Source organism: Haliaeetus leucocephalus, unplaced genomic scaffold (genome assembly GCF_000737465.1).
Source record: "Haliaeetus leucocephalus isolate CR32 unplaced genomic scaffold, Haliaeetus_leucocephalus-4.0 Scaffold140, whole genome shotgun sequence".
In the NCBI taxonomy this organism is placed as follows: Eukaryota; Metazoa; Chordata; class Aves; order Accipitriformes; family Accipitridae; genus Haliaeetus; species Haliaeetus leucocephalus.
In genome coordinates, this window is record NW_010972576.1 from 4,216,148 (window position 1) to 4,228,924 (window position 12,777).

Below are 12,777 nucleotides of genomic sequence, written 5' to 3' on the forward strand. Positions count from 1 at the left end.
AAGGCAGGCCCAGCAGAGTAATCTAAAGTTACCCAGTGTAGTATCTAAACATTCCAGATTATACATACCACGCACTCCCTCCCTTATGCTTTCTGGTTACTGAAAGTCTACGTACAGTTAAGCCCATAGCCTCACCAACAGGTTTATAAGCAGCTTTCTCCTGTTTAATCAGCAGGAATAGCAGATGTACCAACTGTCCTATTCCTAGGCGGACAGTTGTGTTTCTTCGCATTACACAGCTTCTCTCTCTTCTCTTCCTCCCCTTGTCCACTTCCTTTCCTCTCTCCCTCTCACTAGATGCTGTGGTTGCTTCTTCATGTGTATCATCAACATTTTAATAACATATGTTGCTCACGTGAAATTGTAGTTAGACAGCATTACCAGCAAACGTTGTCAGTCAGACATATCAGTAACAGTCCTGTCTTGCACTTGATGCTGCTCCATTAGGATAAAGTAGAAGTGAAACGTAATGCAATTTACATTAATCTGTTCTCATCTGATCATCAGGATATCTGAGAAGATGCATGTGCATGAGAAACTGCAAAAAGGAAGATTACTTATTGCAGTAAAGGTTAGATGGTCATGTGGGAGTGTCCGAGGGGTTTTATAAGGTAAAATAGATAGATCTTTTCCTTTTCTGACAGTAACATGAGAAGAGGGAGACCAGTAAACTACCAGCAATTATTAAGTACTGCTTCAGACTAGCCTTTGATTCATATACTGTGGCTGGATTAAAAATAGTTTTGCATAATTTTATGACCATTAACTTATAACTGGGTAAACTGAAGTGAGAGGAAACTCCTTACACTCTTTAGGTGAAAACTGATCTCCTGCTAGGGTTGGGAACACATTTTTTCTGCCTCCTGTGGTGTTATGTGACTGGTCAGTTACATTATAGGGGTTTTTCACTTTCTGTTCAAGTAGCAATTACTAGCCTGTCCTGAAGCAGGATATTGGACTTCATGACAAATGGTCTGTCCTGGATCGGTAAATCCTGTGTGCTAGTGTAGCAGCCAAGAGACCATATGTTATTGTATTGCTGAACTAAAGAAATAAAGGTGTTTTCATTTAAATAAACATAGATAAAGCCCCAGTCTCCATTGAGGTAGGCAGGAAGGAGGGAAAAGGAAGAGGGGAAACAAGCAGGTGTGTAATGCTGCTGTATCATCAGAGGGTGCTTGAGGGGAAGGGGTGCTGCCTGAACTGCCCTGGATGAATCTTCACATGCTGAAAATGCCCCTTAAAAATTTTTTGTTTGTTTGTTTTCCAAAATATGCTTTTGAATATTGCTAGGAAATTGCTTAGCCAGTAGTTTCACATCGTTGACTGGAGCCATCGCTACATTCCAGGATATAAGGAATGTGCATAAAGAAAAAATTACCATTTGGGATACTAGAATAAATATTTAAAATGCTGATTGAAAAACAATGGTAAAAACATGATTATAGATTCACAGAAGTTGGAGCAGATACATTGACCACTGTGAACAGCGTGAGTAGAGGTAGAAATTTTGTAGTGGATTAGAAAGAATGCTTTACAGCCTTGGCTGTTGATGTGAACCATGAGCTCCATTACTGTTTTTGGTTTTGTACAAAATATTGATCTCTACAGTAGGAACATGTGATTTAGTATGATTGCTGTAATTCCCAGGATAAAATATAGCAGACTTTACAGAGAAGTACTGGGAAAATGTTGGTAAGGTGTTTAATTCTCCAAAATCTGGAAAGTGTAGTACTATATGATGTAGGATACTTACTGAGCTGGTGCACTCTCTGGGAGCAATGGGCTGCCTCTTTATGAAGGGAAATGTGCTTTGGAGAATATAGTGTCCAGTGCAGCAGGATCCTGAATTCTGATGGCCATTTCCACGTGGTGTTGTACTGTAAGTACGTAATAATAATAATATTAATAATAAATTGTACAGGTATTCCTTTGGGGGGGGGGCAGATGATGAAGAATAGGAGTACTAGTGTGCAGCACAATAAGAATACTCTGTCTTATTACCATTTTTGTTACATGCATTATTATTTCAATTCATAACTTGTACAGGATACTAAAGAAATCTGTGGTCCACACAGGCAGTCAGTAGCAGAAAACAGACGGGTTGGAGGTGAAACGGTACAAGAAAATGTTTTATGTAGATGTTATCCATTTTCTAGTCCTTGAAAAATAACCCTTCCGAATGACTTCTTAGTTTTGTGGAAAATCTTTTTTACTCACTGTATTTTATATGGCTACAGGAGAATCTGTAGTCAAATAGGAAAAAGGTAAGCGTAGCATAGTAACACTGGGCAATGGAAACTCATGGAGACTTAGTCCCCATGGAACTTCTTCCTTTGCATTTTAGGATGAAGGCCAAGGTAAGTAAATGGACTGGGCCATCAATGGCAAGCTAATTCACATGTGTCAATATGTTTTTCCAAGCTTTCCGATTTTCCCAAATTCATCTTTGTCTTTGATATATAGTAATAGTAATGTTGGTATGAAATTTCCTGCACTTTTTTGTTTTGTATCTCTGTTCTACGTAACATGCCATTTTTAGACCAAACTTAACCCTTATTTAAAGAGAGCTAAACATGCTTCTCATCCTGACTGGCATTGGCAATACCCACCATTCTTTGATACAAAGAAGATAAGTACAGGTTATCTTCTAAGAAATTTGGCAATTGGTCTTTTAAAAGGAGGAGTTTGGAAAACAATCATCTTTCCTTTCTGCCTCCACTGTTGATCTACAGGATTATAGTGTCTCTTTCTATAAGATTCTTATTCAATTGCTCGAAATAACGTATCAATAGAAGTTATACCAGTATAAATTAGTTTGCAGCACAGGCTACCTAGGACTGAATTCTGTGGTTGCTTTATTCCTGAAAATACTTATTTACATGCTTTTTCCATATCAGTAGTTTAACACATGCTTAAATAATTACAGCATTGCTGTCTGAATATAGAATTGTTTTGGTAAGTACATGTAACAATGTATCTAGTTTACAATTTCTTATTCTTGTGGAAAAGTTAATGCCCTTTCCTCCCCACAAGGCAGAAGTTACTTTCAGAGACTACGGGATATTCATGTGCTTAAGATGGAGATACTTAAGTGCTTCCAGTGTGCCTTGATACCAGTCACGATGATTTATTTCCTAGAGGTGTTCACGTGCCAATTTACTAGTCATCAGGGAAAGGATATGTTTTCAGCAATACTCAGTTTATCAATTGGCACTGAAGTAAACTTTTGATACAAAGGAGAGTTTTGGGGAGGAGGGTGAAGAGATGCATTTCTTTGGATTTCTTATTTTTACATGCAGTGCTCTGACACTAGTTCACCAAGCGACAAAAGCTACTGTGCAAAATGTATATGTCTCAGCTTCACATGGTGCCTTAACTTTTCAGCAGATGCACAGAAAATGCAAGTGTGTTTTCTGGTAGACTGGAGAGCAATAATGCAACAGTTAATTTCTCCAAATCGAACCACCAGTGCATCCTTTTCTTTTCACGAGAAGTGTTCAAATGTTTGAAGAGTAGAATTTGGGGGTTTGAACTCTGTCTTGTTTTTCCCTTTCACTTGCAGTGTTGTAAATGTATATTTATGATCAAAGTGGCTTACAGGGAATGAAGGGGAAGAAAATTGAAATCTAAGGATTAAACTTTTTTTTTCATGTGTCCTAAATAACAAGGTAGAAATACAGAGAGAGTTGTGCAGTTGTGTTAAAAGCCTCAGGCTATTACAAATCAGTATGAGGAAAGATTAAATAGAGAGAACCATGGCAACCATCTAACATTTGTGAATGAATGTGTGTTTCCATAAGGCAGTTCCTAATGTACAGTACTGCATATTCTAAAATAAATGTATTCAAAGCAGGTTGGCGCAGAAACTACAATCCATATTTGGTGAATGGCAGTTAGAAATGTTCTCTGTTTATACCTTGAGTATCTTTATTTCATGGAAAATTTAGGCATGGCAGGATACTTGGGGTTTTTATGCTCATTTGCTGTATTGGCTGGAAGTGATGTTTGTGTATAATTAAACATCATTTTCTGAGTACAAAAACCTGACCTCATCGGTTATTTATTTGGACTATATCTGGGTATGCTGTTTCTTTCCAGTGACTGTTAAAACACAGTGTGTGTAAGATCAGCAGATACAGGTACTACTACGGAAACTTATTTCATGTCAAATCATTGCTGTTCCATCATCTTTTCTCTGTTTTTAAGTTAAAACATAAAACATGACAGAAAATGTAGAACGTAACTCTTTTCTCAATTGTTGGATAATCTGTAATGATATCCAAAGGAGTTTCCTCTTATAGTGGAAGGCACTGCCAAATCCTCCTAAAGAGGATGAATGCTAAGGGTGAGTTGCCCATGCTGTGAGCCTCAGGAACTGGAGTCAAATGACTCTGGGTAACTTTTTTCAGAAATTCCTATTGGAAAGACAAAATCCAGAGGGAATATTTTAAATAGTTACTATTTTATATCAGGTAGTTTTTAAAACAACAGTTTTCTTCCAATAGCCTGACTATACTTTCACTCAAAGTAGCCCTAGTCAAATATTTCTGATAACATTGAGCGGAATAATTTTTTTTTGAACTTGTACCCTGCATGGAGTATTTGCTGGTGCTGCCACAGGGTCACCATGTCAGCCAAGGTGCCCTCTCCCTTCTGTTCCTCCAGGAAATTTGCTTTCTATACCATTTGAGGATTTTTCTCCTCCACCTGACTAGCAAGTGGAGTTATTAATAGCTAACTTTTACTGATGTGCACTGCTAGTGGTTTGTGACTTCAGGAACCTTGTAGTTACTGGGCTGAATGGGCCAATCTTTCCCAGTCTGAGGTTCATGATAGATACTGCTGTCTGGCAACAAATATGAAACAGTATGACGTAAATAAATGCTTCTGAAAGGCAAAGTAATTAATTAAAAAGCTGTTCTGAAGCTTGCAAACTTGGGTGGTGGGTGGTGGTACTACCTGGCCTGGCCTTATTGGAGGGGAAAAAAAATAATAACAAAAGTAAGATTTCCTTTTACATAAAACGAAAAATAGTGCACAAGTACCTGCAGTTTCATTATTACCAGTTATTTAATTTTTGTATCATTTTGATTTTCATCTCACATGATGTGTCTTTTGTCTCTGTGCTTTGCTCTTTGAGGAAAACGTACTTCAGTCTCAGTGAGAGGGGCAGTATTGGTAATAGAAAAGAGTAAAGTTCTCCACCTATTGAATGAACGATGCAGTGCACTCTTCTTTACAACTGTATTGCTACATCTGTAGGCTTTTAGTTTGCCTGAAATCCACTTATTTCTCTAGTCCAGCATGCCACACTCTCTGGCCTTCTTCCTTCTTGGGTTCCTCCCATTTTCCCTCTGCTCTTTTTTGCATTCCCCTTGTCCCATCATGCATTTTTGCTGGAGACTGTACAGCATGTTGACCTGTGGGGAGTAACAAGGCTGGTGAAACAAATTGGGTCTGCCATTAGATACTACGGATTTGAGTGCCTCTGTCATGCTCCAGTGTTCTGTTTTCCACTCGGATAAACATGTATCTGCCCATCAGAGCATTACTGGAGAGCTGGGTTGATTGGAGGAGGCTTCCAGGATTTATTGCAAGTGAAGGCTGACACGCTTTGAATAAAATGTCTTCAAGCTAAATGTTTGGCTTTACTTTCTTCTATATGTAAATACAGTGTTTATTTCACAAAGAGCAATATGACTACTTACAGATGTGATTTAAAAGTGATCTAAGAGGTGAAGACTATGTAAGGTGTCACCAATACCCTTACAGTTTTGTCTATACAAATACACAGTTAAGTCAAATGATGGAAACCAAAAATTTTTTTCCATAGGAAATTCAAATATTTCAGTAGCAAAAATGAAAATTATTTCAAATGGAGGTGGAAGAGGGAGAGGAAATATTCCTTTAAAATGATGGTGTTAAAATTTTTCTTATAAAAAGATCAAAAGTATATTTTCATGATGATAGTTTTTAGTAATTTCCAATATTTCCAAAATTGAAGCTGTCCAAATATAAAGCATCTAAGTTCTATTCAATAACAGTGTGTCTGGTGAACTGCCAGGAGACCTTGAATGCTTTTGGTCTGCAGCTGAGGTAGGTATTTTGGTGTGCTATGCCAGCACCAGGAAAACCTTAGAATTCCATGTGCTTTAAAACAAGTTGGAACAGAAATATTACAGAGTCCCAGAGGACACTGTCAAAAAAAATATGATAGGGATTGTTATCAAATTCCTATTTCTTCATTTAAAAAAAAAATAAATTGAAATGGGTTCTTATCAAAGGGGGAAGGAAAAATATATTTCACCTTTTACAAGCTTTTTAATGGGCGTGCTAGATTTTTGTCTAGCATGCATCTATATACAGATGGAAAGGTCCAACGTCACTGATATGACAAAGTGTTTTACCCCGTGGGTTTCTGCTTCTTACATTCATTGATATATTTGTGGAATTCCAAAGGCAGAGGGAACCCACAAAAAGGTCACAAAATTGCAAGCCAAGGTAAACAGCCTGTCAGAGTATGTTTAGCAAATGCAGTGTAAACCACAGAAAAAATATAGAAAGGAGAGGAAAACCTATTCCCTTGGAAAATACATTTCCTGGTTGGGAAGGCATTGAAGTTCAGAGTTGCTTACATTGCTTCCTTGCTCTTTTCCAATAAATTGTCTTTGTTCAGGTTGTTAATTCAGTCCACGGTCCCAGGCACCGAGGCTACAGGGAAGAGGAATACCTGACCTGCAACAGGTATAATGGAAGGCATTATGGGCATCACAACTAAAGGCAAAAGCATCTTTCATCCCAGGAAAGGAGATTGGACTACCTCTTTGTCATAAATTTTGCTTAGTAATATTTGAATAATGTATTGAATGTAGATACAGCACCAGGGCATTTCTTTAGTCATTGTCAAAGAGGGTTCTGTTTTCTCCTTTGTACACTGCACAGAAGAGAACGATTCTTTGTTTCATTCAGCATGCATTTTAACATTTTTTACTCCATTGCAGATGGAAAATAGCTTCTCAGTTCTTGGTTATTTATCCTAGTTTTCCTGCATTTCAAGTACAAGCCTGTCTTGATGTGGAAATGGTTTTGGATGGCTATGCTATTGTCCCTGCTGCTCTTTAGCCCTGTGACATGAAGATGCAGAATTATGTAGCACAATCCTGTAAATGCTAAAGCATCTGAAACACTTTGGTTTGTTACTTTTCACAGCAAGTTCAGACTTCAGTCCAGATGTGCAACGCAAGGAATTTTAGTTGCACAGAAGATTTTTTCGACAGGCTCTTGCAGCACATTCAGCCTAGATAACTGACAGGAAAAAAGTTACTGGCTAAAAATGTCATTATGTCCAGGAAACACGTGAGGGACTTTTTTCTGTTGACATAGACAGAATTTCTAAAGATTCCCCTTGCTGATGGTGAAATATCTATATTGTGCAGGGAGCTCCACCTACATCTGTGTTCAGCAGTAAGAAACTGATACTCATTTCTCATGTATTTGCTTATGAAAACAGATTTTTTTGTCTACAGCACCAGACTTGTTTGTTGAACATAAAAGAACAGAAATCCTCTATAGGTCCTGAGGGAGACATTGCAGAGAGGGAGTAATCATTGTAGACTCTGCTGTATGTACTGTACCATGTTGCCATGAGAAGGTTACATTTGATTGGCTTATAAAATAGGTTTTAGTAAATCCCTTAAATAGTGATATTGGTAATTGTGCATGCTGCAGTGCAGTACTAATGAGTGCTATATAATGATTAAAGTGTTTCCAGATTGATCACTTGGAAACAAGTGGATTTCTGATGATCAGAATGGTATTAGGGTGGGAGAAGGGTGGCTGAGAAACCTCTCAATCAAGGTAACACTGATAACACACAGAAAAAACATAATTATTTTGATTACAAATGAGAGCTTGTTTACAAATACTACATACGAAGATCAAGGAGAAAAGAACTGAATATAGAAGAAAAACACTGACAAACAGAATTATTTGGATCTGTCATGTATATCAGAAAGCTGAATTTTATTTGGGTTTTTCAGAATACGTATTTCCCTCTATTTTACCTCTCAACTAATGGAATTAATTAGCATTTATTTTAAGGGTCTAAGATTTAAACTGTGGAATTTGAGTTTCTCTCTTACTTCAGGGGTACCAGGAGACCAAAGGGTGCAATAGAAAGTACTCTGCAAGTTATTTAGAAGCACTAACACCTATACTTTGCCTGACCCCCCAGACATCTTAAGCCTAAGTCAATAAATGTAACGATTAACTTATTCACTCTTTACAAATCAGAAAAGTAGATAAGTATTTAGTAGTCTTAACTAAAAAAATAAAAATGTTACCTTTAGAAACTTCATAAACTGATTTTAAAAAGAAAAAAATAAAATTCACTGCTCAAAATCAATTTGATAAGTGTGTTGAGCCCTGAAGTCTTAGTACAATTAATGTACGCATTGCCTTTGTAATAAGTTGTATACCTGATCATAAAGTAAAAACGCTGGTGGATCAGTTAAAGGAATTAGTTACTGTTTGGCGGGGGGGAAAGATGGTGATAAAGTAATTAGTATCAAGTTCAACAAAGATTTAAAACTGTGGTACATGGCAGTAATGGATTTTGAACACAGTTAATGAGCATATTCATTGCATTCATTTTTAATTAAGTGGAAAAAAATACTGGTCCTTTAAATGGAGATAATAAATGTGCAAGTCAGTCTTGCACAAACATGCAACACAAGAATTTATTGCCTGCTGTCTAACTAGGGAACTGGGAATCATTATAAAGATTAGCTTTACTGAAAAGAAATCCAGAAAAATCTTTAGTAGAAAATGTTTATGTGGTAATAATTTTCATATTAAATATTGCTTGGTATATTTGGTAGAGTGTGTGTGCGTGTTTTGTAAAATATGAGTATTTGCTATCATCAGAGGTAGGACTGTTTATACCCTTGAAAAGGACTCAATGCTGTTTACCAATTTAGATTTACTTGAGACTTATTTAGTATATGACTACACATGTAAGAGAACACAAAAATACCAGAAACATTGAAACTTTCTCAGAGGTGTGCTAGAATACAAGTTGTGGTTTAAAAGTAAAACGATGACTCGGAAAACTACATCTGTGAGCTTCCACACGCTTGCCGTGCATTAACCGATGCTTTCTCGCCTTCCCAAACCACTGGGCCATGCTGCTGCTGGGGCTCCAAGGGTTTCAAGCTGCAGCAGGGGAAATCCAGCTGAAATGCTTAGTGTTTATTCTGTCAGTGGGCAGCTGGGGAACTGACATGAAACAGGTTAAAGCACTGAAACCAGATGTACTTTCTAGAGCAGTGGCTTTCAATGTTTTTATGACTTGGGAACCCCCCTAAACATTTCCAGTGGAAGCGAGGACCTTTGTGTGGTGTATTGAAGCTCATTGATGACGATTGACTGGTGTTTCTTAGGTACCTTTCATGGATCTATTTGAAGTTGTTCACAGATCCCCAGCGATACCCAGACCACATGTTAAAAACCAATGAAACTAAATCAAACCTAATATGTTTCATTCGCTCTAAGCTCCCAACCCATATATCTTTTGTCAATATTACCAAAATATCAGGTTCTTCTGACATGCAGTACGTCTAGGTCTTTGCTCAACAAATGTCTCGCTGGGGTATGAATAAACTCAAAATGTGCTTCCAAGTTTCCCTCAGCCACCTTAACCTTCAGGAGCTTATTCACTACTGGCATTACAAGAGAGCAAGTTTTCCATACCAAAAAGCCCCTGAACTTTCACTGGTGACATGCAGTATACTGTTAGTGATATTGCAGTACGAATTACTATGCCACACTTAGGCAATTTCAATCTTTTTTCTCTGACTTTATTCTGCTGTATCCCACGTGTTGTAATTGCTTTCCATAAAGGGAGCAAACAAAACCATACTCATGGGTCTTTTCAAAATGCTAACTCTGCTTTTATTTTTTTAACCTCACTGCATGATTTTATTATGTATTTAAGCCAGTAGCAACTTGGAAGCCAAGTTTAAAATAGCTGGCTTTGGTAGCATACTTTCAGTGTTAAAAAAAAAAAATAATTGCAAACTGCAAAGTCAGTTTATTGATTAAAGCAGGAATTTTTATAGAAATTTTATCAGTAAATAAACATTTGATTTTCTTTTCTGTTCAGGTATGACTTTGTAGAAGTTGAAGAGCCTAGTGATGGCACTGTTTTAGGGCGCTGGTGTGGTTCCAGTAGTGTGCCAAGCAGACAAATCTCCAAAGGAAACCAGATCAGAATAAGATTTGTGTCTGATGAATATTTTCCTTCTGAACCTGGATTCTGCATCCATTATACACTTCTTATGCCAGTAAGTAACATGTTTCAGATTGGAACATTTCACGAAAACAAAATCTTTGAAGTGGTAGCTCAAAAGAATCTTTTAATAGCTTAGGATTAATTACTGTTTATTTCTTAATAATGAGCAATCTGTCTTCCAGAATTGTACATTTTGTTTCTGTTTTTTTAACTGAGTGTTCTTGTGGTTCTTCTTGGATGGCTTTGGACTGGGAAGTTGTGGGCTCGGTTGTTTGTGTGGAAACTTCAATAAAATGTTTGCATTCCTAATACAGTACTGTGAAAAAAAAATTCTAGCTTTGAGAAGAAGAAAAATCAGCATAAGAATCAGTTGTGTGACATTGAAAGAGTATTGGGAAGTTACAAAGACAACTGAAGAAATTAACATTTTTATTAGTCAGCTGCTATTAGACATATAAAGCCGAATGATTATACCCAGTTCAAAACCAGAAAAGTTCTTATGCTTCTGGATATGACAAAGCAGACAATGCATAATACTCATTTTCCACTGCATTTTCCCTGGAAACTGTACTTTAGACTTCTCTCAATTGTTGCTTAATGCTTGTAAATTGCAGGTATTAAACAATAGTAATTGTCTAAAATGTGACTATTTTCACTGTCAACAGATTTCTGTTACCTTTTTTCACCAAATGAAAGGTCTCTGATAGCAAAACAATGTTTATAGATTTTTAAGGATGAGGTAGTGTTCTGAAACATTAGAGTGGAGCAGAACAGGGGTTGACTTGATCTAGAATAGGTATTCCATATTTAAAGAGAGTAAGGAGTATTTCTGTTAAATTCCTCATAATTCACTTCGTGACTGTCCTAAGTAGTCTTGTGGTCTGTGGTATTTGGTTGGTGGAAAATATCTGCAAGCTCAATAAAAAATTGATCAAAAGAATCCATGTTGTAACCCCACTGAATGCGCTTCACTCAAAATGCATTTGGCTTACTTATTGCTTTTGCCATTTTTGTCTCTTCTCCCCATTTTCAAAACGTCAGCTACTGAGAAGAAGCAAAGAACAATTCCACTTATCTTTTCAACAATTCATAATCTTCTACATAATATATTTAGCATACTGATGATGATGTCAGTGAAGTGTAGTAGTGTGTGTGTGTTTGTGTACATACATATATATATATATAGATGTTATTTTCTATTGTTTTCCTATAAGTATTTTTAAATATTTAGGCCTAACTAAGAACTATTCCTAAAGTGATTAAAGATTTGATCTGCATATTTGACTCTTTTGTGAGTTAGACCCTTTTGTTAGTGGAATAGTATGACTTGATAATGATGAATTTTGAAATTAAATAAAATGTCAATCAGTCTCCAAACCAACTTGAAATATGGCCAGGTTTAAACTCTCATACACCCAAAGGCAGAATGTAGTAAGTATGTTTGCTTTTAGAAAATGGTAAAAGAAAATCCCTAAATAGATGTATTTGTGGGCTGATGCCAAATTTTGTTGTTGCAGCTCTAGTATTACATCCTACCTGCTACATATCTATCTGACTTATGTATGATCCAATTTCTGTTGAATGGATTAGACAAAGGCACCTAAAAATACCAGAGTATATGTATAATTATCTTTATGCCGTGCTGTACAAATGGACAGAATTTATTCCTTGATGTTTGATGGGGAAAACTTGTTATAACATTTAAATTATCAACACTTGCAAAACAATTCTTTAATCTTCAAAATATTTACATCACTTATTCAATAGACAAAAACAGAGGTGACGTCGTAGGACGCATTTTTAGTTCCCTGTTTTTCTCCATTAACAAAGCTTATATAGCATATGAAGTATACATACAAACTGTTTTAGAAACCAAGCATGTTATCTCTCACATATGTAACAAGCAAGAGCAGCCCCCTTCACATCATAGGAATTCAGAACTAGCCCCAAAATGCACAGTATAACAACTGCTTATTGTTTTGTGAGGATTAGTTTCCAAATCTCTCTTTAAAAGGGCTGTGATCTTTTTCATCAAAAATTATGTCTTAATAAGCCATGCAAAACACAATTTCACATTTCAGGCTGCAGATTGTAAATGAAATCTGTATTGCTGAGTTTCAGGATTAGACCTGCTTCTTGTACCTAGAGCAATTGAAAACTGATGCCCCAAAAAAGTGTTTTTCTTTAAAACTATAATGCTATCTTATCCAACATTTCAAGAGAAGCTAAAATTTACAGCCCCCCTCCCCTCCCACCTCCCTGCAAAAAAGGTGTCAGCTATAGGAGTGAGTGTAAATTTTAAATGATTCTTGCAAAAGCATTACTGTTTCACTTAGTTATTCACTTCAACAAATTGGTCCTAAACAGTTAATTTATTTTTTTGCCCTCATTTTTTGACAAGAGGGGGAGGGGGAGATGCCTGGTAGACTAGCAATGAGAGATTGTTTGGGGAGAAATGAAGCAAAACTGAAATAAAACAGTGC

The 12,777-nt window shown here is 36.6% G+C and overlaps 1 protein-coding gene across 1 annotated transcript in view; it reads left to right on the forward strand.

Moving 5' to 3' along the window:
• PDGFC (platelet derived growth factor C) overlaps positions 1–12,777 on the forward strand; it is a 178,821-nt gene that overhangs the window by 132,112 nt on the left and 33,932 nt on the right. Inside the window, exon 3 of the mRNA XM_010586277.1 lies at positions 10,166–10,346. Within this exon, the coding sequence (XP_010584579.1) occupies positions 10,166–10,346 (181 nt within the window). The remainder of the gene's footprint in view (positions 1–10,165; positions 10,347–12,777) is intronic.